This window comes from Trichosurus vulpecula, chromosome 2 (assembly GCF_011100635.1).
Source record: "Trichosurus vulpecula isolate mTriVul1 chromosome 2, mTriVul1.pri, whole genome shotgun sequence".
Classification (NCBI taxonomy): Eukaryota; Metazoa; Chordata; class Mammalia; order Diprotodontia; family Phalangeridae; genus Trichosurus; species Trichosurus vulpecula.
The window spans coordinates 9,098,587-9,126,258 of NC_050574.1; the positions used below are offsets into that span (position 1 = coordinate 9,098,587).

The window sequence follows — 27,672 nt, forward strand, 5'->3', positions numbered from 1 at the left end:
AAACCATGGCTCCTCTGACCCTGTCTTTCAGTCTCCCTGACAAGTTCTCTGAGCTCCAGAAGGTTTTTGGTGTCTGCTCCTACCCCAGATGAAGTACATGTATCCCATCTTCTAGACAAATCCCTAACAAGGGCAAGGGTAAAATGACACAGGAGATGAAAGTGAGCTATATTGTTTTAAGAACAACTTTGAGCAAATAAGTCATCTTGACTATTATAAACACCCAAATCAACTATATTGGACATATGAAGGAAGATACTATCTGCATCCAGAGAAAGAACTGACAAATAGAAATATAGAATAATTTTACATATATGTACTTATTGTGTCTAATGGTAGCCATCTCTAGGGTAGGGAAGGGGGAGGGAAGAAAAAAAAATTGACATGACAACTTTGTTATATATTTAAAAACAAATAGCAAGTTGTGCAGAATAAATTTACAGCATCATGTACAATCATCTTTTTTATTATACTATGTTATGGAAATGTTTGTTTTATTCCATAAATTGAGAAAGAAAGAAAGAAAGCTGGGAAGAGAGGGAGTCTAAACTGCAAAGGCAGATCCAAGGGTCCATGAAGTGCTGTGTTCCAAGGGGTGGAGATGAATGGGAAGAATGGTTGTTGGACAGAGATTCAGGGCTAAAGTATCCACTCTAGTTTAGGAAGAGTTAAGAATTGCACAATTCTCCAAAACTTTGGTCTTTTGATCACAAGATCCTGTATTCTAGATACCCACCCAATGCTGAAGGGGCAACATAGCCATCAAGGGAGTCTGCTGAGCCCTGGCCAAGTTCATCCATCCCCCTGGGCTGCAGGCTTGTACACTTGGGCTTCCCTTTAATGCTCCATTTCCCATTTTTCCCTGTGTAGCCAAAACTTCCAAGAAATTAAAAGAGGGACACAAAAAATTAAGAGAAGGGGGACGCAAGAAGTCGACAGAAGAAGAAGAGGGACTCATGAAATTAACAGAAAAAGAAGAGGAAGAAGAAGAAGGAGAAGAAGGAGGAGGAGGAGAAGAAGAAGGAGAAGAAGGACCCATGAAATTACAAGAAGAGAAACAAAAGAAATCAAAAGAAAAAGGGAGACCCATCATGATGCCTCACGAACACAAGGAGATGGAAGCTGTTGAGAGAATAGTAGTTGATAGAAGAGCTATTTCTCGGACACCTTCTACATTTTCCTCTGCCCCTTTCTCAGTAACTGCAGATGTGCACAAATACGAAGCCCTACCTGACTATGTGGACGTGAGCCTGAAGGTGATGAGGAAAACTCGCAGCAAAAGAACCAAGAAAAAGAAGCAGGAAATGCTCAAGAAAGAAAAAGTGTTGAAGGAAAAAGTGGTGAAGGAGGAGGTCCAGGACATAGTAGAAGCCCCCCCCGAACATGAGAAAAAGCCAGGGATGCAGGTTTCTTGGCGGGATGACATTTGCCACCTCATGACCATGCGCATTTCCACCTCAGAGGAGACCATGGCCAAGGACTTGAGTGAGGAGCTGGTGACCTTGGCCCGGGAGGTACTGGTGGAGCGGCAGCCCAGCTGGGAACTGTTTCAGGAGATCTGCCCCCTGGTGAAGTTGCCAAGCCAGGAGCCAGTCGGAGATGTAGGACAATGTGTGGAGGAGCTGGAAGAGGAGATGGAGGAATTGGAGATCACCCCTCCATCCTCCCCAAGATCCAGGCAAAAGAAAGTCTTCTTCATTGAAGAGCATGATCTCACTAAGCAAGAAATGAAGCTGTCCAAGCAGGCGAAGAGACTGGCCAGGAAAGAGAGAATGCTTGCCAGGAAGGCGCATGAGCTGGCCGTAGTGGAGGAGGAACTAGCCAGGCGAGGGGACCAACTGAGCAGGGAGCATGAGCTGCTGGCCGAGGAGCAGGAGGCACTGGCCAAGGAAGAAGACAATTTGACCAAAGAAGAGACATTTGTGATCCAGGAAGAGGACATCCTGATCCAAGATGACACAACACCCGAAGAACTCAAGTTGTTCAAAGAGGAAATGAAGGAAACCAAAGAAGACATTAGACTGACGAGGAAGGAGAGGATCAAGTCCAAAGAAGAGAGCAGAAAGGCCAGGGAGCCAAAGAAAAAGGTCAGGATAACTTCTTTCAAGGATTTCAAATCAGACACAGAGAAGATGTCGGCCACTGATCAAAGGAAACAGATGAAGGAGAAGAGGGACCTCATAAAACTGAAAATGGAAAAAGCTCGGGAGGAGAGAATCCAGGCCTGGGAGGACCGAATGCAAGCCCAAGAAGAAAGAGAGCTGACTCTTTTTGCCAAATATGCCCTGGCAGAAGAACAGAGGACAGAGGGTGAACAGGCACTGGCCTGGTCCCCTGAAGAGAAGAAGATTATCGAAGAAGAGAGGAAACTGACTCTGGAAGAGCTGGAAGTGATCCAGGAAGAGAAGAGGCAGACCCAGAAGGAGTTAATGCTGACCCAAAAAGAAATGATGATGATACAGAAGGAGATAGAACTGAACAAGGAGCAGCAGACACTGCCCGATGAGGAGATCAAGCTGCTTGCGGAGGAGCAGAGATTGGCCCGAGATAGACGTCAGCGGGAGAAGAGGAAGCTCCGCTCCTCAGAACAGGAGCCAACCCTGGAAAAGGGGAAAGAGGGGAAGGAAGAAGAGGCCCTACCTGGGGAAGAGGAGGATCATCTGCTCGAGGAAGGGAAGTTTATCTCCACAAAGGTTGGTACTGAGGGAGCAAAGAGACTTCATCATAAGATGAAAATGGTATTGCCCACTGGGGAGCAAGAGCTAATGCAAGAATTGGTGGAAGTGGAGGAAGATGAGGAAGAAGAAGAGGAAGGGGAAGAAGAAGAGGAAGAGGAGGAAGAGGGGGAAGAGGAAGAAGAGGAAGAGCATAGGCTGCCTCCTGAGAAAGAGCGTAGGCTGCCTCCTGAGGACGAGCGTAGGCTGCCTCCTGAGAAAGAGCGTCTGCTTATGAAAGAAGAGGAAAGGAAGAAAATGGCAGAAGCAGTCAAGATGGAGGAGAAAAAGCTGTTGCTGGAAGGTGAGGAGCAGCCAGAGAAAAGGAAGGAATTCACTATAGAAGAGGAGGCCTTGCCTGCTGAGAAGCAGAGGCTGTTCACTACTCAGAGGCACCTGACCCAGCAAGAGCTTGAGATAACCAAGAAAGAAAGGATGCTGGTCATTAAGAAGATGGAACTGATCACAGAAGAGAAGCTAGCGGCCCAGAAATTACTAGAAATAGCTGATGAGACATGGACTCAGCATCTGCTGGAAATGAAAAAGACTGAGGAAGAAATTGAGGAGGCCCGAGATGAGCGGAGGTGGATCAGCCTGCAGAGACAGCAGATCTCTGAAGGGAGGAAGCTGTCCCAGGACTTGCTTCTGGAAGAAGAAGACGGGCGCCCAGAGTCCTCAGCCAGGGCAAAACTACAAAAGGACCGAAGGAAGCTGATGATCATTGAGAAGAGGCTGGCTGAAGAGGAGAAGGAACTAGCCAAGGCGCAAAGGAAACTGGCCAAGGAGGAAAAGGTGCTGATGAAAGAGCAGAAGAAGCTGACAAAGAGAGAGAAGAGAATCACCAGGATGGAGCGCCAGTTGGCTTTGTTGGAAAGAAAAATGACCTTAGAGGAGAACCTGAAGCAGGAAGCAGTTGAGACTGAAAGCATAAGAGACACCATGGAATTCATCCGATGGCAAAGGCTGAAGGTTCTGGAACTCCAGAGGATAGAAGCTGCACAGGAGGCTGAGAAGGCCAAATCTGTGTTTTCGGAGGAGGTAAAGCTGGCTGACGAGGAGGAAGAAGAGGAGGAAGAAGAGGAGGAAGAGGAGGAAGAAGAGGAGGAAGAGGAAGAAATGGCTGACTCTACCAGGAAGATAATTCCCACTGAGGAATTGGTCCAACCAAAGGTCCTTGGCCAGGCTATTGAAACAGTGGAGAAGGAGGCCAAAGTCAAACAGAAGGAAGATGTTATTGTGGAAAAGGCTAGGCTGGAAGTTGAGGGGAAAATGTTGCCTCAGAAAGAGATGGCACTGGAATCAATTGCAGAGCCTCCACCACCACCACCACCACCACCAGAGCAGGCCACAGCCTCCCCCCGGCCCAGTGAATCCCAGGAAGAGATGATAAAGCTAATGCTCCATGCCAGGGCCAAGCACAGGCCCAGACCCCCACTAAGGTTTCCACCCAAGTCAAAGGAGGCAATGGCCTCAGGCCTGAAGCCCTTGAAGGCCAAGAAGGCCCAGCCATCTGAAGTGCAGCCAGTGACTCCTACCCTGGGACCTGCTGCTGTGGCTCCCCCAAAGAAGTCAGCCAGAGACCACTGGAGGTGGTTTCTGCGGATTCATCAGACTGTCACAGCCTTCAAGAGCCCCATAGCCCGACGCCAAAGAGCCCTGGCTTTTGTGTGTAGAGCATTCTCCCGCAAGACCCACAAAGGAGGAGGCTGGGACCGATTCCAGGTTGCCCTGAGGAAGCTTCGAGAACTAAGTAAGATTACCAAAAAAAACATAGACGAGCTTTGCTGGCTGCTAGAGCAGACATCACCCTTGAAGCAGATGGAGTGGGTGCAGATGGCTAATCTGGAGGCCATTGCCTCCAAATGGGAGGTCCCCAAACCTCCCCAATCAGTCCCTGAGGATGCTGCTAGAGTCCTGCCCACCATGGAAGTCATCCCTCCCAGACCTGCACCCAGAAAAAGCTTCCTGGTGCCCGAGCTCCCCTCTCTCTCTGGGCCATTCATTCAGTATGGTCTCCTCACCCACCTCATTGCCTCAAGTAAGGCCATAGACAGCAAACCAGAGTTCTTTGAATCAATCATGAAAGACCTGGATAAGATTTCTTCCATTTACTCGGCAAAGATCCTTGAGATCTTGAAACTCCAGCAAAATGTTCAGTTCTGGAATGCCAAGATAAGGGACCATCAGCTGCTCAGGGTGAAGGCAAAGAAAGTACTATTACCCCCTGCAGCAAGGCTTGGACCCCCAGAAGGATTCCTGCCCACTGCAGCCAAGTGGGAGCCCAGGCCTCTGCCCCTGCTCACTGAAGCAGGGCCTGGACCCCCAGGAAGATCCCCACCTACTACAGCAAGGCTTGGACCCCCAGAAGGATTCCTGCCCACTGTAGCCATGCAGAAGCCCTGGCCCCAGCCCCAGCGCCAGCCCCAGCCCTTGCCCTTTTCAGTGAAGACAGATGCAAAGAAGATGCAGTGGGAGACTTTCCTGGCACTCTACCATGTCCTCCTAGCAGTACAGAAGCAGCAGGACCAATCCACAAGCTCCACATTGATAGACCAGGTCTGCCACGTTTTAGAGCTCTACCAAGTCAAGACTCCAAAGATGCAGCAGCTGCTACAGAAGCTCTTGGACCGGAAAGCCCACCCCCTTCAGGAGATCATCTACAAAAAAGCCTTGCAGGTCACTGAGCTGGTCCCTGGAGAGCGGATCCTCTACCATCTCCTGTGTAACAATGAATTGCCTCCACCAGAGCCATTCAGCTTCCGGTTGGTGGTGCCGCTGCCAGAGAAGAACCAGGTGCACACAGTCCTGCCCTTGGGCAAGACCCGTTATGGCCTCCTAGAGCTAGCCTGGAGGAGTCTGCCTCAACCAGACCCCCATCAGGCTGAGGTTCTGCCCCGAATCCCCACCGCTACTTCCCAATGATTCCAGGTCCTCCTGGGCCTCTCCTTCTTCCCTCCTACCCCCAGATACTTATCGCTGCGGGGTTAGGGAAAAGATGCCAGACAGGCAGGCAAGGACCAATGAGAGATGTCCTCCTGCTGAGCTCCTCCAGGGTTGGGTTTCCCCAATCTCCCCAGTTTTCTGAATCTGTCTCCCCTGCTGCCATCAAATCCCCCTCTGCAATGTGCTCAACAAACCCATTTAGCTTATGGTGCTCCCAGCGCCCTCCTGAAAAGTCCAGGTTCCTTCTAACTCTGCTGGCCATGGTGTGGATTCCAAACCACCAAGGGAGCCACGAGGTAAAGGAAGAAGCTGTTAGTGGTTCTCCAAACCATCTACTCAATTCTCTCTCCTCCAGCCAGCTACAGACTGAGTAGGAGAAGGAAAAAGATATACTGATAGGGAGAAAAGCATGGCTGAGCCCTTAGCCACAGAGCTTCCCTGGGTGCCCAGGGAGAGGGCATCTGCACAAGCTGTGACCCTCTTGAAGCCAAGGGAGTGAAAACAATTTGGAGCCAGTTGAAAAGAAACAAGGGCAAATGGAAACTGGTCCCTTTGCTAGGAGAGGCTCATTCAGGACAGGGGTCTGGAGTTGGCTGCCTAGTGTTTCTGTAACTTCTTACAGCCCCCAAAGGGGGAGGGCTGTAACCTTGGACCCCCTGTGCATGTCAAATAAAAGTTGCAATATCATCTTCTCCAAATCCCTGGCTTGGCTTGGGGCCGGGGTGGGGGTGGGGGGGCGAGAACGTAGGGAGGGGTGCTGGCTGAATTCCAGCAAACACCAAAGAGGTGGAGTCACGGCTTTAGGGAACATAGGAGTGCTCCTGGGTCAATTTCAGGAGGTCAGGTGTCCCAGGTTCCCAACCCCAGGGTCTTTCTCAATTCCTCACTCACATCCAAGCTGTGGCCTTCTCCTCTGCAGCATCCCTTGTGGATTCACCTCTGCAGCATTTCCCCTACGTGCCCCCTTCTCTCATCTGACACTGCCACCCCCCATGCCTGGACTATGACAATAGCTGCTGGGGGAGGGGTTGCCTGCCTCAGGTCTCACCCCACTCTACTACACCCTCCATTCATCCACTAAATGGATTTTCCTAATGCTCCCCTAACCCCACCCTCTACTCAATAAACTCCAGTGGCTTCCTTTCAGGACCAAATATAACGTTCTCTAATGTAAATTACAGAATCTAATAGTTGGAAAGGAGCTGTCTGTCATCAGACAGCTCGACTAAGCGATACTCACAAAGGAATCCCAGTGATAATTTTATCTGGCAAATGGTCATCCAGTTTCTAGTCGAAGAGTTCCAAGTCACTGATAAAAACAGTAAGGCCAAGGACAGATCCTTGGGGCCCTCCACCAGAGACTTCCTGACCCATCAACACTGAACCATCAACCTCCTCTTTTTGAGTCCCTCCATCCAGCCAGATTAAATCATCTTCATTGCATCGTTGTCTAGCTTGCCTGTCCCTATGTATTCCACAAGAACATAATGAACTGCTTTTGATAAAGCTTTTTAAAATTCCAGGAAAATTCTATGATGTTCCCTCAACTACAAGCTTAGCCATCCTGGCAAAAAATGAAGTGTAAAAATGAGGCAAGGGCAGTTCCCATTTACATCAGCTTTCATGGTTGAAAAGTGCTTTGTACTGTGATCATTCCCATGTGACAGATGAGGCTCAGATAGGTTAAGCCAACTGTCGGTGACACAGAGGACTTGGAGTCGGGAAGACCTGAGTTCAAATTCTGCTGCAGACTACCATTGTGACCCTGGAAAAGTCACTTTATTTGTAAAGTGCTTGGCACCCAGGTGGTGCTTAATAAATGCTTCTTTCTTGCCTCACTTGTTCTAACAACCCCACACACGCGGGTGCACACACACTCACACCTCATCTCTATTCAAGCCCCAAATTCATCTTAACACTAGGAGGGTGGAGGAGGTTGGATGGTCTCGTGTGTTTAGGTGGAGGGATCTGGCCACCAGGAACATGCGTCCCGTTGGGAAGGTCTGCGATAGGGCACTGGGGAGCTTAGTTGGGGACCCCGCCTTCACCATCAAACACCGAATTAGGCGACTGCCACAACCATAGTGCCGGAGGACTTTAAAAATTGAGGCCGCTCCAGGGTGGGGGTGCAGTGCAGAGTAAGACACGCTGGCAGGCTTGTGAGCCCAAGACGTGGGGTGGGGCGGTGGACCTGGAGGGGGTCCGACTGCCCTCCACCCCCTGCAGCCCGCCTTCCCTCCGGCGGCGACGGATGGTGTTTGACGTCTGTCGGGGGTCGGCTGGGCTCTCCCGGGCATGCGCACAAGCCTCCCTGCGCGGCCGCACTACACTCCTTGGTCAGCTCGGCCAGCCCTGGACACGTGACGGGCCAGGCTCGGGGTAGGGAGGGTCTGAAGTGCGGAAATCGGCACCGGAAGCCGCTGCTTTTGAATCTTGCCCGCTCTCCACCTACGGAGGCTTCGGCGTGCCCCGCGTTCCTGGTCCAGGCTAGCTCTGACCCAGAGGGAGGAGGCCAAGGTCGGTCCTCTTGGGCGGGCGGGGGCGGGGCCGAGCCCGAAGCGCCACGTTCGGAACGTGCAGCTTTGGCTGGCTTCTCGCCACGCCCCACGCGCTCATTGGCCTTCGTCTGGGGGTGGGGCTGAGCCAGCATCCTATCATCAGGCGGCTCCGTCTGTCGATGTCGGAGGCGGGAGTGGAGGCCTGGCCAGGCAGTGTGCACGTGGTGGGGGCCTCGAGGCCCTGGACCCAAAACCTGCAGCCTGCTCCCCGGCCTCCTCCCCTTCCCCCCTCCTCCTTCCCTTTTTCCCTCTTCCTTCCCTTCCCCCCCTCCCCCTCCTCCCTTCTCCTCCCTCTCCCCTCCTTCCCCCTCCCCTTTACCTCCTCCTCCCTTTCCCCCTTCCCCTCCCCTTTACCTCCTCCTGCCTCTCCTCCTTCCCTTCCCCTTCCTCCTCCTGCTCCTCTTCTTCCTCCTAATCATCTCTGAAGTCAGAGTGCCTGTGACCTAATTCCATTTCTGACACCCCATGTCGTTGTAAGTATCCTTAGTCCTCAGTTTCCTGATCTGTAAAATGGGTCAGGCAGCCCCCAGACTCTTTCCAGCTCGCGGTCCACGGTCCTGTTCATTCTACCCACATTTGGCTGGACTTGGATAGAGGATGAGGCTCCAGTGGTCAGTGAGTCCATTACTAGGCCATTATGATGCACTTCTGTGTGTCAGGCATGTGCTGAGGACAGGAGATACAAAGAAAGGTAAAAGGCGAGGGGGGCAGCTAGGTGGTGCGGTGGACAGACTCAGACACTTCCTGGGCTCCACTCAGACTCTTTACACTTTTGCCTCAGAAACATTGCCCCCAACTCCCACCTTCCTCCTCCTCTGTGGGGCCCTCCCCTCATTTCAGGAATACCTGGGGCTGGGACTGACCCAGGCTGACCTGGGAGCTCACATGGGAGACTGTGACAAAACGTAGCCCTCCTAGCTCTCCCAACCATTATCCAAGTTATATCTACTTAAGCTTGGCAGGGAAGGAACATTCCTTAAGGATCCTGGGACATTGACTCAGGCCTGGGCTGCCTTCCTAAGTCTGAGGGAGGAGCTGGCAACTCCTAGTGCCTGGGGCCCTGGGAAGCTTCAGTAAAGGCCCAGCCTTGACCTCAGGGCCAATTAAGACCGTCACCTTCAGTATAAGTCTAGCCAGGGTGGGGTAGAATGAGTACTTTACTCTTGCCACCATAAGAAACAGACCAGTATTCCCCAGGTTGTTAGGAGACCACCCTCTAGGGAAAGTGTGGTACCTCCTGGGAGGGTGTCCCCACCCAGGAGATGAGGTGCTCGAGTCCTCCAAAGTGGGCAGAGAACCTGGCCCCAGAAGCTGTAAGCCACAATGGCAGGGGAAGCCTTTGGCCAGAGCCACAGAACACCTGCCTCCGCTTGACCCTCCTTGCCTTCTACAAATGCTTCTCTTCCCAAATGGACAGTTCTCAGAGTGAGGCAGGTGATGAGGGCGCAGATGGGGTGAGAGCTCTAGACTCTGCAACCTAGAGATGGGACAATGGAGTGACAACCTCTAAAGAGGTCCCTTTGGGTGGATGCCCTGGTCACTAAGGAACATGGGGTGGCCATAACCTGGAGAATGAAATGCTGACCAGACTTGTAGGGAAATCAGGAGAGGGCGAAACAAAAGAACAATTCCTGGAAAAGAGAGCAACAAAATTGTGTTATTTAGAGAAGATGAAGTAGGGGTAGAAAGTGCAGAGCCCCTGATTCAGTGGGTGGGAAAAGAGAAGGATCAGAATCGCTTACAGTTTAATAAATAACATAGCCATCAAAATAGATCAGGTAGAAATAATAGACAATTGAGCATTTTAAGCAAATTCCAAGAACTTGGGATAACCTGGGTAAATGGGAACTAGGCTAGGCCAGGGAAGCTAGACCGACAGAAAATTTGTTGTTATTCAGTGATTTCATCAAATCCAACTCTCTGTGACCCCATTTGGGGTTTTCTTGGCAAAGATATTGGCTTGCCATTTCCTTCTCCACCTCATTTTACAGATGAGGAAACTGAGGCAAACAGGGTGACATGACTTGCCCAGGGTCACACAGCTAGGAAGTGTCTGAGGCCAAATTTGAACTCCCAATTTCAGGTCCGGCATTTCCACTGTGCCACCTAGGTACATAAACTGATGTAACAACAACGTGGCTTGCTGCTATTGTGGCTGTGTAAAGCCAACAACAAGAGCACACAGAAGGGCTGCTAGCACAGATTCTTTGATCTGCTTTTCTAAGGAAAACAACTTTAAGGAGTTAACAATCTCACTTTAATCCAACATACATATATCATTCACTTAGTTCAGGGGGAAAATCCAGCACCCTGAACTTCAGAGCAAATACAAACAGAAATTACAAACAGAGATAATATCAACAGATCAAATAACACAATTCAACAGATAGGCTTTGTCTGATCAAGACATCACATACATAGTTATCAAAAAGAGAAGCACCAACATCTGGGTCTTCTTCAAAGCTGTGGGGCTCCAGTGGCTATCAGAGTCTCCACATCAACACTCTTCCAGTGAGTGAGAGCCCCAAACAAAATGCTAACCTCTGAGTTTATATACCCTGTTCAGGGTCAAAGGGCATCACAAACATGCAACTCAAACCCATGTAAACTAGGCTTTCCTTTGAGATAAGCAGGTCATCAAAGACTCCCCATTTAATCAAAGAAACAAAGGCCAGATTCATCAAAGGCACTTGATTACATAAGTGCTCCAAAAGAGAAAACAGTAAAGAAAAAAAAAGTCCCACCCTGCTTAACCTTACAACTGGCCCTGACTTAATAATGCAAGGAGATAAAGTCAATATGTGACAGATAAATGGTGGAAAACATAAGCCTACCAATCCTAATTTTAAGTGGGAATAAGTTAAATAATCCAATGGATGAGAGTGGCAAGACCAATCAGTAAACCAAAAGCCAACCTAGGAAATACCTAACAATCAAGGATTATAGTGAAGATGTCACTTCCAGCCTCTGGAGGAAGGACACATCAGAACTGGAGCCCGAGGGAGACTGAGGTGAACCCAGAAAGGAATCTGGGCAGAGAACTTAGAACTCATATCTACTTGGCAAACGGCACCCACCTGTGTAGGCACTGGGGATGCAAAAGGAAGAGTTCCTGCCCTCAGGGAGCTTCCACTCTAAGATCATCACAAGGTTCAGCTAGGCTATGCTGTTCCTCTCTCTAGCAGAAAGATAACCAAAAAAAGGCCTAAGGACCTGGCCAGATTGTTGGAGTGACAGGATGTCCTTTGAATTGTTCCTAAAGAATGTGGATACTTCCTAGCACCACATGGCACCTGGACCACCAGAGACCTTGTGCTAGAGAACAAAAACAAATGTAAAAAACCAGGAACACTAAGTAAATGCTTTGCGGACCATGATGCCAAAAAATAAAATCGGTACAGAAAACACAAGCAAAAGATACAGACCTGAGTGGGTCAGAGAACCACTCAAGAAATGTTAACTGTGCAGCAGAGAATGAGAAAGATGGGACCATGGATCAGCTGAAACAAGAATGAAGAGAAAGGATGAAGGAGAGGAGAGGGCACACGCATTGATTAAGTTCCTACTGTATGCCAAGCACTGTGCTAAACACTATAAATACCCCATTTGCTCCTCACAGCTTGCGGAGGTAGGGGCTATTTTTACCCTCATATTACAGTTGAGTAAGCTGAGGCAGACAGGGGCCTGTTCAGGATCCCACAGCCAATTAAGTGTCCAGGGATGGATTTGAACTGGGGTGTTCCTGACCCCAGGCCCATCTCTCTGGGCACTGTGGCGCTCTCTCGAGGCCCCATGAAGGATGGAGAAAAGGAAGGATGGAGTGGAGAGCTTTGGCTGGGTTGCCATCAGAGCCACAGGTTCCCCTGCCCTGTTTGGTCATAGATTTAGGGTTGTGTAGGCCCAGAGAGGCCCTTTGTTCAAGGTTAAATTCTCTTGAGAAGAGACTCTGTTGCTTTCCTTCTGGGCTGGGGCCCTGGGAGCTCCCCTCTCCTACAGACATTATCTTGGGTGTTTCAGGAGCCCATGACCTTCCCGGATGTGGCTGTGGACTTTACCCAGAAGGAGTGGGGGTCCCTGCAGCTGATCCAGAAAGCCCTGTACCAGGATGTGATGCTGGAGAACTACAGGAACTTAGTGTGCCTGGGTAAGGGCGGCTGCACCTGGGCCTCAGAATGGGGGGGGGGGGTGGCCTGCTTTGAGGGCAGAGCCATCCTGGTCTGTGGAGATGGCTGTTCCCTGGGAAGTCCTTTGGTGGCCTTATCGAGGTGTGGTCTCTGAGTTTGTTCACTGTGGTCAGAGACTCACCCAACGCCTCTGCCTTCAGCAGGACCCTGGTCCTAGGACCTGCCACTTCCTCCTGACCTCAGACATGGCCCATCTTCTCCTCATGTCCTTCAGCCTCTCCCATGTCACTTCCTGGACCTTCCTGGGGAGTCCTGCACTGAGGGTGGAATTCTGAACCAAGTACTTTGGCACTTCCAATGAACAGGCCTCACATTCTCCAAGCTCCATGTGATCTTCCAGCTGGAGCAAGGAGACACTCACTGGGGACTAGAGGGTGATGTCCAGATAATGGATGCAGGTGAGCAGGTTGGGGTGTGCTACCCCCGAAGTGTTGGGCAGCCAACCTGGGAGAGGACTTCTCAGCACTGTGCCTTCCCCACCCCCTCCCCAGGCTGGCTCATCACCTCCCTCTTCCCCAGACTCTCCAGGGCAGAGCTCTCCTCCCATCCCCCTCCACATCTCTCCACTCTCCCGTTTTTCAGAGATTTGCTTCTGACTTCATATGAAGAATTTCACACTGTTCAGCCTCACAAGTGCTTACCTTCTTTAGAAGCCACTCTTCCCAGACTTCCATTTGCTGGTAATGAGTTCACTGCCTCTGCTCTGATTTATTGCATACTCTCATCAGCTTTCCTGGACATCCCATCTTCATCCTTTTTAATCAAGAGATAGGACCTCATTCTGCAATGTATACCCTTTAATCATTCCCTTATTGTCCTTTGAGGGTGCCTCCAGTTTGGGGTTTGGGGCTATCACCAAGCATGCTGCTTTGAAAATCTTTGTAGAGCTAGCTTTACCTAAATGTTGGCCAACACTGTTCCCTGCCTGATCTTGGAACAAAGGTCGTAGTCCTTTGGGTGACTCTCACCAAGGACTGCTAGGTCACTGTCCAGAAAGGTCACTGCTCTGAGTTTGCTGGGGAAGCATCAAGGAATGCCGGGAGATACAGAGTTCTTTGGCTTTTAGTGATTTTTCTTTTCCATCTTTAGGGTTTGAGATGGCACCTCAAAGTTGTTTAAAAGCGAGTCCAGAAGTTCCCAAACTTATTTGGCCTATTACCCCCTTTTCATAAAAAATACTCAGCACACCCCTGGAAATACCCTTTAACAGTTTTATTGAAATTTGCGTCATTTCAAAAAATGTTTATTTTTTAAACGACACAAATTTAATAATTTGTTGTAAATTTGTGGTTCTCCTTGCCCTGTGCATTGAAATTTTGATGGCTCAATATTGCATCATGTAACTAAACAGCATCATATTGTAAACAAGTCATTACATGCACATATTCCTGCCGATGCATGCTGGACTTCCCGACAATGCACTACATGCTTGCCTATCAACACCTGCTTGTTAAGACCTGTCAGCAGACTTGACCACTGATGGGTTATAACTTACATTTTATGCTTATTTGGAAAATAATGTAATCACTCTGACTTTAACTCTGTTACACAATAGATGAAACACGTATGAATGGTTTTTCAGAATTTTCTTCTGTTCTTTTATTATGCTTCCACCACCCTCTTATTTTTATTCAACACCCCCCAATTGCACCTGAATCTACTGCCACCCCCCTGGATCATTCCAGCACCCCCCAGGTGGTGGTATTGCCCACTCTGGGCACCTCTGAGTGCATTATTCTGATTTAAAACAAGACCAAATCAAGCCAACAACCCTTTCTTAAGTGCTTACCCTATGCCAGGCATCGCGCTAAGCCGGGGAACCTGTGGCCTTCTAAATCGCTAAGTGTGGCCTTTTGACTGAATCCAGATTTTATAGAACAAATCATTTTAATATTTGGGGATCCAAAGAAAGGCAGAACCTCAGTACCTCCCCTCAGACAGCTCACCATCCAGTGGGGAGACTAGTGTGCAAGACCCATAGGAGGATCACTAGGGAGGTGGTCTCTGAGGCAGGCCCCAGCAGCGAGGCCTGGGGCTGGGGGAGGAGTGGAGCAGACCTGGAAAGAATTTCAGAAGGTAGGATTTTAGCTGAATGTCAGCAAGGGAAGCCAGGAGGCAGGGAGGAGGGAGAACATTCTAGCCATAGAGGCCCCAAGTGGAATGGCAGGGAGTCAGGGGAGGGAGGCCAGAGTCCCTAGGTCCCTGAGGATCAGAGGGCTTGCTAGGGTGGGAGGGGGCAGGAAATAAAGGGCTTTGAGCATTTTGTGCTGGATCCTGGAGGCCATAGGGAGCCATGGGAGGTTATTGAGTAGGAGGGTAGTGGTCAAGCTTTAGGAAAATCACTTTGGTGAACAAATGGGATGGGCTGGGGGCACCAGCAGTGATTGATCCAGCCTGAGGTGCTGGGGGCCTGCGCCAGGCTGGGGACAGGCCCATGGGGGAAGAGTCAGTGCAGACGCTGACCACAAACAATTTGGTTCCTCTTTGGAAAACTGGCTGTTTCTGTCCCTGGGTCATAGTCCCTTTTGGCTGTTTTCACCATGTTGTCAATGGCCTGTATCCTTCTGCAGACACACAGTGAGTCGCTGTTAGGTGTATCTGAGCCTCAGCTGCTCTCTAGGTAAACGCTTTATGGATATTGCAGGAAATAGGTGAAGTATCACCTGTCAAATTGTTATCCTTCCTGTTTGCCAGTGGCACTTCCCCCAGTCTGGTTTTGTTCCTTTTTTCTTAAACTAGATTGTCTTGCATCAAGTTTGTGTTTTAATTTCACTTAATTAGAGGCATGTGGTTTGGTGGGCAGAGGGCTGCCTGAGGAGTCGAGAAAATGCCCATCTCTCACATCGTGGCTGGGTGATTCTGCATTGGTGGAGGGCATTTCCTCTCCTGGAGCTCCTGGCATCAATGACCTCACAAGACCAGTCCCCACCACCCCCACCCCCCACTCCCGGTCATGAGAGTGGCCTCACTGGAAAACACGCCCAGGACCTGGGGCCCAACCATAGCCCAGCTGACCTGTTGGCTTTTCTCTCTCTGTCAGGTTCTTTCTTTTTTGTATGTTTTAGGGTTCTGTTACTGAGGCTGCCTCTCAGATACAGATGGGCACTGTATTGTTTTAATAACAGCAGCATCCTCACAGCCTGTTTGTAGGAAGTAAATGGGCTGACGTGGGGTGGGGGGCGGGGGCAGTGTGCTGCGGCACAAAGGCAGCCTGGGAACACTCAGGAGCTCCAGCAAGTGTCCAGTGGGAGATCGGCCTCATGCTTGTGGCTATGCCAGACTGTCAGGTGTCAAGGGCAGGGACCTTGGTGGCCATAGACCAGCCCCCTTGTGTTACACTGAGGAAACAGGCCCAAGGAACCAAAAGGACTTGTCCACAGCATCGAAGGCCAAATTCAAACCCTTCTCCTTGGGTTCCAGACCACATTGGCTCCCAAACTCCATCATTGGAGACATGAGTTGTTAGAAATAAAGCTCTTCAGAATAATTCTCTGGAGAAAGGTCTTTGCTCTTTAGCAGAACATTCTTGAGACACAGTCCTGGTAGGACTTGGCTACTTGGGCCAAGGGCCATGAAGAATTGTCACTTACCTGTATCTGTTTTCTGTCAGAAGTGTGATGGTGGCTCCTTTGTTTTGTCCTTGTTAAGCTATCTTGGCTAATTTAGTGAGGGTAAGGTGAGAGGTTCATGATTTCATTTTAATTTCTCTGAGCACTAGAAAGTTTGAATACTTTTTCAGGTGGTTATTGAAAAATAGTTTCTTCTTTCTAAGGAATACTGATACATCTCCCATAGACATCTCAAACCGAATGCATTCTCTTCTCCTCCCCTCTCCTTCATGTCCCTGTTATCGTAGAGAGTACCACCGCCCTCTTGGTCAGCCAGGCTCAATGTTTCTGTAGCCAAGGCCTGCCATTTATACCATCACAGCATCCCCCCAACACACCCTCACCCTGGTGCAGGCCCTCATCACCTGGCACCTGGACTATCACTATAGCTGCTGGGGGCACGGTGGTCTGCCTGCCTCAGTCTTCTCCTCCAGCTTATCCTCCATTCAGCTACCAAAGGAATTTTCCTAAAGCACAGGTTTAATCATGTCACCCCCTACTCAGCCTCCAGTGGCTCCCTATTACCTCCAGGAACAAATAAAAAATGCTGTACTTGGCATTCAAGGCTCTTTACAACTTGACCCTTCCTCCCTCTCCAGTCTTCTTCTGCTTCACCCTCCTCCACGCACTCTGTGATCCACAACACTCCACACTCCTTGCCTTCTCCCAGGCTCCAACTCTAAGTCTGAAATGCTCTTGCTGCTCACCTCTGCTGCTTCAAGACCAGCTCAAATCTCAACTTTTCCAGCCCCTGTTGTGGGTGGAATCTTTGAGATCTCCTTCCATCTACTCTGTTTATATATTGTATGAAAATAGTTTGATGCTCATGGTCTCACCCATTAGACTGTGGGCTGCTTGAGGACAGGGATCAGTTCCTGGCACACAGTAAGTGCTGGTTAAATGCTTGTTGATTGACAGGCCAACACTGGCTTCCCATAGCTCCATCCAGTTATATGCGATTAGGAGCAGAGGCAATGGATGATGGCCTTGCCCTGGAGCAGAATTGAGCAGAGGGCAAATGGTGCACTGAAGAAGACAATGCAAGGCCATTTTCCCAACACATTTTATTAAATAATTCTCTTGTCCCCAGTGTTTTGTGATCCTGAAGGTGTCAAACACAATTTAGTCATCTGCCCTTCCTCTTTGTTCTGGATGATTGCCTCACACAAATTTTACACACACACACACACACACACACACATACACACACACGCACACACATGCATGCACACACAATGTGTCCTCATTAATTTCCAGGGGAGGGTAGTGGACAAAAAGCTGGCCTCCTGATCAGGAAGACTTTCCTTTCTATCCAGCCTCAGACACACACACACTGGTTATGTGACCCTGGGCAAGCCAAGCTCTCCAGGTATCACCCTAGGACTAGCAGAAGCAGCACAGGGGCTGATCAGATTGATAGAAGGCATTCCTCACTGGGAAACACCTTCTACTCTCAAAATCACTGGTCCAGACCAAAAACAAGTCCAATGGCAGGTTGGGTTTTTTGTGTGTTTTTTTTTTCTTTGTAAATCCTACTTTGTAGTGTTTTGGAGATCTGGCTGGACAAGACCCCTCCTCCTCTTTTCTCCATTGAACCCCTATGATATTAATGCCATTTTGTCCTTCCATACAAATTTTTGGTACTTGATTTCTACAAAGAAGCTGTTGGTATTTTCATTATTTCTGTAAAATTGATAAAGTAATTTGGGTAGTATTGTCTGTCCTCTATGCTTGATATGAGACAATTCATCAAAATCTAGATAAACTTGATCTACTGTTTTTCCTTTCTACTTCTTCCCACTGAGGTCTATTCAGCATGTTTTGTTCTGGAAGAAGTCAGGAGATCACTACTTATCTTTCTACATATTCACTAGTGATCCTTTTAATAATAAGTTCAAAGCGAAAGGTTTTAATAAACTATATGACTGTGGGCATGACTGGTATTGTTATTTGTTCTACATTTTAATGTTTGACAGTCATTTTTCTTGGTAGAGCATACAGGAGACATTACAGGACTAAGTATAATACAGAGGAAAAATGGAGATATTTACACTTTTTGTTTTTTTCAGATCGGGAGAATATACCAGAAATCAAACAGTCATTTCCCAAGCTGGGCTTATGTGTGGAGAGTCATTCCAGAAGGGACTCACAATGGATGGTCTTTGTGTCTCTGAGTTGGAAGAAGCCTGGAAATACAGAACTAGGTTAGAGAGTCAGCAAAACAAAGGGGAGAAATATCATGAATAATGAATGTCAGAAAGGTTTTCATTGGAATATACATCTTGTTCAACATCAACAAATTCATACTGGAGAGAAGCCTTATAAATGTAATGAATGTAAGAAGGCCTTCCCCCAGAAGATACAACTTACTCAACATAAGTGAATTCATACTAGAGAGAAACCTTATGAATGTAATGAATGTGGGAATGCCTTCCAAAAGAGCATACATTTTACTAAGCATCATAAAATTCATACTGTAGAGAAACCTTATGAATGTAATGAATGTGGAAGACACAACTTAGTCAACATCAGAAAACTCATGCTAAAGAAAAAACTTATGTATGTAATGAATGTGGGAAGACCGTTCATTGGAAGACACAATGAACACTGGAGAATTCGTACTGAAGGGAAACCTTATCCTTGTAATGAATGTGGGAAAGCCTTCCAAAAGAATGTCCACCTTATTCAACATCAAATAATTCATACAGGAGAGAAATCTTATGAATGTAATGAATGTGGCAAAGCTTTCCGAAAGAACACACACCTTACTGAACATCAGAGAATCCACACTGGGGAGAAATCTTATGAATGTAGTGATTGTGGGAAAACTTTTCGTTGGAGCACACAACTTATCAAAGACTTCACACTGAAGAGAAACCTTATGAATGTAATGAATGTGCAAAGGGCTTCTGCCAAAGCAGAGAATTCATTCGACATCAGAGAATTCACACTGGAGAGAAGCCTTATGAATGCAATGAATGTGGAAAGGCCTTCTGCCAGAGCACACACCTTACTGAACATCAGAGAATTCATACTGGAGAGAAACCTTATGAATACGATAAGTGTGGGAAGGCTTTCTGCTGGAACACACAACTTACTCAACACCAGAGAATTCACACTGGAGAGAAACCTTATGCATGTACTGAATGCGGTAAGGCTTTCCGTCAGAACACACATCTTACTGAGCATCAGAGAATTCATACTGGTGAGAAACCTTATGAATGTAATAAATGTGGGAAGGCCTTCTGTTGGAGTATACAACTTACTCAACATCAGAGAATTCATGGTGAAGATAAACCTTACAAACATAATGAATGTGGGAAGACCTACTGCCAAAGCAGAGAAATCATTCTGTCCCCTTTCCTTCTCCCTTCCACAAAGAAACAGCCTCTTGGTTTTGGTCCTACCCTTCCTTTACCACAGATCAAGCAGAACAACAGAGGCTTCTCATTCTTTCTCTCTTCCTAATGATTGATTAGGGATTCAGAGGCCTAGACACACTCTCCTTGAGTCTTCTCTGTCTTTCCCTATCCCTCTCCCACTCTCTTTTTCTCTCTCCCTGTCTCCCTGTCTCTCTGTCTCTCTCCCTCCTTCTCCCCTCCCTTCAGTGCTCCTGCCTCTCCCCACTATACTGCCCCTTTGTTTCCTGACTTACCCTCTCCCTCCTTCCCTTCTTACTTTCTTCCCTACCTTGGAAATTGTAGGCCCACTGATCTAGGACAGGTATTGATTGTGGTCTACTACAAACCCCTTCAGAGGGGGAAAAACAACAAAGGTCCTAAATGTTTGGAATTATTGTTAAGGATTCTTTTTTAAGCATTCATTCCTTTTTCATAGGTTCATGTTACTGAGCTGAGAATGCCCCTGTAGTCTCTGTGCTGGTGATTTCCATTAAATACCATTCTTAAGAGGAAGACCATGTAGTTATTTCATGGTTTCAGCTTTGCAGGCATCCTGTGACCAAACCTGAATATTCTAGTGACCCCCAATAGATTTTGTGGTGTAGCAGACACAGCTGGAGGAAGTTGGGGTTACTTTTCCTTCATTAGGCATGGTAGTTTTCCCAATACGTTTTAAAAGAAGGAATCTGTTTTTATTTTTTAAAATGAATCATAAATCCAAACAAGTTTCTAGAAAATCAGCTATTTCCAAATTCCAACAAGAAATAATAATGACCAGTAGAAAACGAGACCAGTACACTAGCCTGTCCTCATTCCTCTCCAGTTCCCCAGCTCAAGGGACTGTATGGGAGAGACAAGAAGCCCCCAGCTGAATTGTTTGGATGAACAGTTAAGAGGCACTCTCTATTTCAAGACAGGCATATAGTCGACTTTGCGCCTTGTTTCAGAATTTGGCATTTCATTTCATAGTACTAATCCCTTTCCTGAGGTGAGGATACCTTTCCAGTTCTTCAAAAAATTCTGCCTTTAACTCATTACACTCACCAGCTGGGACCCCATCTGTTCTCAGCTTCCAAAATTCTTTTAAAAAAAAAAACTGCCTCTATCTGAGGTCTTCAGTTTTTCACCAACTAGTATCTCCAGACCTTGTAACATGGTTTCCATGCCAATCACTCCACTGGAATTTATCTCTCTGAAATCACCAGTGATCTCCTGAACACCAAATATAGTGGCGCCCTTTTTTTCAGAACTCACCATCTTTTACCTCCTTTTCCTCCATGAAGTTTTTGATATGGCTGCCTCTTCTCTCCTTCTAGATATTCTCTTTCCTGCAGAGATGCCACATCTGCTTGGTACTCATCTTCCTTTTCTATCTCTTTTGTTGGCTACTTGAGTTTTCCCCAAGTCCTCAAGGCACATGTTTCCCAGAGTTCAGCCCAATTTTCTTTTGGTATTTTCCCTATCATAAGCTTTAAGTCCTGCAGTGGAAGCCAGTATGTTAAAGAAAAGCTTTTGCAGAGAGTAGCAGAAGCCACAGTCACCAACAGTAACATTTTTAGGCATTTTAACATTTTACAAAATGTGTTGCAGAGTTGCTCACTTCACGTTCCTGTGAGGTAGATTCTATAGTTATATTCCCTATTTTATAAATGGGAAAACTGAGGCTGAAAGGTTAAATAACTTGCTCAGGATCATACAACTAACAAATTTCTGATGGGGGATTTTTAAACCCCGATCTATTTGACAAGTCCAGCTTTCCAACTACTAAATACTGCCTCTGGCCCTGGGCAGAAGTTATGGAGGGAAACAAGCAGCAGCCCTCTCTGCAATTTTAGCTAAAACCTTGCTAGCTTCATCGTTATGGGTTTTTTTTAAAGTCATTTCCTGGCATAACCTACCATCCTGCACAACCTCCCCTTGTGACAAACATAGTTTAAAAGGGACACAGCAATCAGCTTTGATATATTGAACACTCTGAGCCTCTACTCGTTCACTTCTCTGCTGAGTGGAGGAAAGTGTTTCATGATCTGTTTTATAGGACAAAGACTGGTCATTCTTCAGTTTCATTTTTAGGGGCTTCTAGCTTTGCTGATTTTGTTTTGTTTTGTTTTGTAACATTTTATCACAAGGAAGACAGGATACAAATCCTTGTAATGGTGGCTCAGATCCATTTCACCTGACATCACCAGAAGGTGGCTGTATGAATGCCAAATGAGCAAGGAGCAAGTCAGAGTAATCAGAAGGTGACCTAAGGCACATGTGTAGGAAAACAGAGGACTTGGGTGTAAACATTCCTTTTTAGGAATTTGACTGTAAAAATGAAGAAGAGTTATGTGATTATAGTTTAAGAGAGTATCAGGAGCTGGAGTAGAATATATTATGCTTTAGCTAAAGTAAGAAAAAAAGCAGGGGTAGACAAACAAAAACAAAAATAGATGTAAGTGAAAGAGATAAAGAAGGAAACTATATCCTGCTAAAAGGCACCATAGACAGTGAAGTAATATCATTACTAAACGTATAAGCACCAAGTGATATAGCATCCAAATTCTTAGGGAAGTTAAGGGAGTTACAGGAAGAAACAGACAGCAAAACTATACTAGTGGGGGACCTCAACCTCCCACTCTCTTAACTTGGTAAATCTAGCCTCAAAATAAACAATAAAGAAGTTAAGGGGGTGAATAGAATTTTAGAAAAGGTAGATATGGTAGACCTCTGGAGAAAACTGAATGGAGATAGAAAGGAATATACCTTTTTCTTGGTGGTACATGGCACCTACACAAAAAGTGACCGTGTACTAGGGCATAAAAACCTCACAGTCCAATGCAGAAAGGCAGAAATATTAAATGCATCCTTTTCAGATCATGATGCAATAAAAATTATATGTAATAAAGGGCCATGGAAAGATAGACTAAAAATTAATTGGAAACTAAATAATCTAATCCTAAAGAATGAGGAAGTCAAACAAATCATAGAAACAATACCTTCATTCAAGAGAATGACAATAATGAGACAACATACTAAAACTTATGGGATACAGCAAAGCCGGTTCTTAGGGGAAGTTTTAACTCTCTAAATGCTTACATGAATAAAATAGAGAAAGAGGAGCTCAATGAACTGGGCATGCAACTGAAAAAGCTAGAAAAAGAACAACTTGAAAATCCTCAACTAATTACCAGATTAGAAATACTGAAAACTAAAGGAGAGATTAATAAAATTGAAATTAAGAAAACTATTAAACTAATAAAACTAAGAGCTGGTTTTATGAAAAAAAAACAATAAAACAGATAAACTTTTGGTTAATTTGATTTTAAAAAAAGAAGAAAACCAAATTACTAGTATCAAAAATGAAAAGGGTGAATTCACCCCCAATTTAGAGGAAATTAAAATAATAATTAGAAACTGTTTTGCCCAACTGTATGCCAATAAATTGGACAATCTTAATGAAATGGATATTTACAAAAATATAAATTTCCCAGATTAACAGAAGAGGAAATAAAATACTTAAATAACCCCCTCTCAGAAAAAGAAATTGAACAAGCCATCAGTGAACTCCCTAGGAAAAGTCTCCAGGGCCAGATGGATTTACAAGCAAATTCTATCAAACATTTAAAGAACAATTAATTCCAATACTGTATAGATTATTCAAGAAAATCAGTGAAGAAGAACTCCTGCCAAATTCTTTTTATGAAAAAAAAATGTGGTACTGATACCTAAACCAGGAAGACTCAAAACAGGAAAGAAAATTATAGACCAATTTCCCTAATGAATACAAATGCAAAAATCTTAAATAAAATGTTAGCAAAAAGATTACAGCAACTTATCGTGAGGATAATATACTATGACCAGGTAGGATTTATTTCAGGAATGCAGGGCTGGTTCAATATTAGGAAAACTATCAGCATACTTGACCATATCAACAACAAAGCTAACAGAAACATCAGTTACATCAATTGATGCAGAAAAATCTTTTGACAAAATACAACATCCATTCCTATTAAAAACACTAGATAGTATAGAAATAAATGGAGTCTTCCTTGAATTGATAAGTAGTATCTACCTAAAACCATCAGCAAGCATTATATGTAATGGGGATAAGCTAGATGCATTTCCAATAAGATCAGGGGTGAAATAAGGATGTCCATTATTACTACTGTTATGCAATGTGGTACTAAAAATGTTAACTTCAGCAATAAGAGAGGAAAAAGAAATTGAAGGAATTAGTATAGGCAAAAAAGAAAGTAAGCTATCACTCTTTGCAGATGATATGATGATATGCTTAGAGAATCCTAGAGAATCAAGTAAAAAACTACTTGAAATAATAAACAACTTTAGCAAATTTGCAGGATATAAAATAAACCTACACAAATCATTGGCATTCCTATATATTACTAACAAAGTCCAATAGCAAGAGATAGAAAGAGAACTTCCATTTAAAGTCACTGTAGATGTTATAAAGTATTTGGGAGTTTACCTGCCAAAGGAAACCTAGGAACTATATGAACACAATTACAAAACACTTTTTACGCAAATAAAGTCAGATCTAAATAATTGGAAAAATATCAGTTGCTTGTGGGTAGGCCAAACTAATATAATAAAAATGACAATTCTACCTAAATTAATTTACTTATTTAGTGCCATATCAATCTAACTACCAAAAATTATTTTATAGAGCTAGAGAAAATTATAGCCAAATTGATCTGGAAGAACAAAGGTCCAGAATATCAAGGGAATTAATGAAAAGAAATGCTAGGGAAGGTGGCCTAGCTATACCAGATCTTAAATGGTATTATAAAGCAGTAGTCATCAGAACTACTTGGTACTGGCTGAGAAATAGAGGGGTAGATCAATGGAATAGGTTAGGTACACAGGACACATTAGTCAATGATTATAGTAATCTACTGTTCGATAAATCCAAAAACCCCAGCTTCTGGGATAAGAATTCACTATTTGGCAAAAACTCCTGGGAAAACTGGAAAATAGTATGGCAGAAACTGGGTATAGACCAACATCTGACACCATATAAAAAAATCAAGTCCAAATGGGTACACAATTTAGATATAAAGGCTGATACTATAAGTAAACTGGGAGAGCAAGGAATAGTTTACCTGTTGGATTTATGGAGAATGGAAGAATTTATGACCAAACAAGAGATAGAGAGCATTATGAAATGCAAAATGGATAATTTTGATTACATTAAATTGAAAAGGTTTTGCCCAAACAAAGCCAATGCAACCAAGATTAGGAGGGAAGCAGAAAACTGGAAAAGAATTTTTACAACCAGTTTCTCTAATAAAGGCCTCATTTCTAAAATATATAGAGAACTGAATCAAATTTATAATAATACAAGTCATTCCCCAATTGATAAATGGTCAAAGGATATGAACAGGCATTTTTCAGAGGAAGAAATTAAAGATATCTCTAGTCATATGAAAAAAATGCTCTAAATCAATATCGATTAGAGAAATGCAAATCAAAACAACTCTGAACATCTGTCAGATTGGCTAACATGATGAAACAGGAAAATTATAAATGCTAGAGAAGATGTGGGAAAATTGGAACACTAATATATTGTTGGTGGAGTTGTGAACTGATCCAGCCATTCTGGAGAGCAATTTGGAACTATGCCCAAAGGGCTATAAAAATGTGCATACCCTTTGACCCAGCAATATCACTTCTAGGGCTGTATCCCAAAGAGATCATATAAATGGGAAAAGGACCCACATGTACGAAAATATTTATAGCAGCTCTTTTTTGTGGTAGCCAAGAATTGGAAATTGAGGACATGCCCATCAACTGGGAAATGGCTGAACAAGTTGTGGTATATGAATGTAATGGAATAGTATTGTGCTATAAGAAATGATGAGCAGGCAAATTTCAGAAAAACCTGGAAAGACTTATATGAACTCATGCTGAGTGACGGGAGCAGAACCAGGAGAACATTATACACAGGTACAGCCACGTTGTGAGATGACTAACTTTGATAGACTTGGCTCTTCTCAGCAATGCAAGGTTCCAAGACAGCTCCAAAAGGCTCGTGATGGAAAATGCTATCCACATCCAGAGAAAGAATGATGGAGTCTGAATGCAGATCAAAGCAAACTATCTGCTCTCTCTCTCTTTTTTCTTTTGTTTTGTTTTGTTTCTTCTTTCTTGTGGTTCATTCCATTGGTTATAATTCTTCCTTGCAACATGAGTAATGTGAAACTGTTTGATATGAATGTATTGATATTTAATGTACTGATATTTAATATAAATGTAATATGAATGGATCGAGCCTATATCAAATTTCATGCTGTCTTGGGGAGAGCGGAGGGGAGGAAGGGGGAGAAAATTTAACACTCAAAAGCTTGTGGAACTGAATGTTGTAAACTAAAAATAAATAAAATTTTTAAAAGAGAGTAGCAGAGTCGAGTGGAGAGAGGGTGTGTGTGTGTGTGTGTGTGTGTGTGTGTGTGTGTGTGTGTGTGTGTGTGTGTGTGTGTGTGTGTGTGAAGAACAGGGAGTTCTGTGCCACTGGATATTAAAAACAGATCTCACTGAAACTGAAGATGGCAAAGGAAGAGTTGCGTTTTCCTCACTTTTGCACATTGAAGGTAAGGGATGCAGAAAAGAAACATTGATGTGGATTCCCGAACCATAGCTTATGATACAGGGTGAACAGATTCCTGGCCAGAGGTAGAGAGTCCTTAACAAAGTCCATTAAATGTATCTGCCAAATGTCTTGCAAATCTAGTAAAAAGGGCTTTGAATTAAAAAGAATGGGGAGGGAGAAGACTGCTTCTGTATAGCCTTCAAGTTAGGTACTACAGAGTGTAGTCACAAGGAAGGAAGAAGAGCCACTCCATTAACTCAAAGGAGGTAAAATTGCAGAAAGGAGCCTATCATAAAATCCTCAAACATCTACAGAAAAAAACTCAAAATATTAAGGAAAATAGAGGTCCCAATGCAAGGAGGCAAATGTGGCCTCATAGGCATCACTGAGATTTGGTGTGATGAAACCCATGACACAAGTACAGCCCTGAATGGGTATATTTTATTTAAAAGAGAGTCTGGGTAGAAGGGGGATAGGTAGCACAGCATTTTATATTAAGAAGGTATACTCATGTGAAGTAATCCAGAAACCAGAGGGACAAGCATTATGAAGAGTAATTTGGTGAAGTTGTTAAAGGAAAGAGATGTGATTTTGTCATTGGAGGGCATTTAACAGACAGTTCGTCCACTTGGACAAAAAGGAAGTAGATGAGGAGTTCCGTAAACATCACCAATCTAAAACAGAGGCATGCTGCAGTAGTGAAGGGGGGCTTCAGTTATCCACACATATGCTGGAAATCTGCCCAAAGTAGAATAGCTAATAACTTCTTGATTTGCTTTCATGACAAGTTCACCCTTCAAAAGGAACCAACAGGAGAATCCAGCTTCAATTCTCACTACCAAGGAGGAACTGGTGGCTTGGGTAGAAATGAAGGGAAACTTGGGGGAAAATGCCCCCTCAATCCTAGACTTTGAGACAGAATCTGGGCACTTTGAAGTGGACTTGATATTTTGGGAAAGTAGAGCTTTAAGGAAGATAGGGAGGATCTCCACGGAATAAGACGTTACAGAAGTCAGTCGAGGAGGAATGACAGCCACCGAAGAACGGAATCCTGAAGACACGAGGGAAAAGAATTCCAATGAGGAAGAAAATGGTATTTGTCTGAAGAGAGCAAAGTGGATGCATGGGGAATTTACAAACCCATTGAGATTTTTGTAAAAAGAAAACATACAGAAGATAGAAGCAAGCCCCGGTAATGTATGAGGGTGACCGGTTCCTTAAACTTCTTGTCAGAAATGCTCAAGTTTAAAATGAGCTGAAGCTTACTATGTGCCAGGCACTGGACTAAACCCTGGGGGTACAGAGTAAGATGAGAATCGTCCGTCCCCATGGGAGGTCACAGTCTCTGAGGGAATCACTCGGAAGTAATCAGCAGAACAAGACAGACTCTTGGGAACTCAGAGAGATAGCAAATGTGTCCAAGATGGGATTCTAGCTGGCTCTTGCAGGAGGCAGGGAAGGGAGAGAGGAAAGGAGGGACACTCCACTCCCCGTGCTCCCATTCTCCTGCCCAGGCCTGCTGGAGGAGAGAGAAACCACTCCCTCTCGCCACCTCCATCGGTTGCCTGCTTGAACCTTCCCTTGAGGGTACCTTGTGATGGGAGAATTAGATTACTCCTTGTTCCCCTTGGCTGCTCCCAGGCTTCCCCTCATCCTCCATGACTCAGGAACT

At 45.4% G+C, this 27,672-nt stretch overlaps 1 protein-coding gene across 1 annotated transcript in view; it reads left to right on the plus strand.

The window, feature by feature from the left end:
• WDR87 (WD repeat domain 87) overlaps nt 1-5,636 on the plus strand; it is a 37,274-nt gene extending 31,638 nt beyond the window's left edge. Inside the window, exons 5-7 of the mRNA XM_036746765.1 lie at nt 871-2,869; nt 2,993-4,947; nt 5,026-5,636. Coding sequence (XP_036602660.1) covers nt 871-2,869; nt 2,993-4,947; nt 5,026-5,636 — 4,565 coding nt within the window. The remainder of the gene's footprint in view (nt 1-870; nt 2,870-2,992; nt 4,948-5,025) is intronic.
• Nucleotides 5,637-27,672: the final 22,036 nt, after the last annotated feature.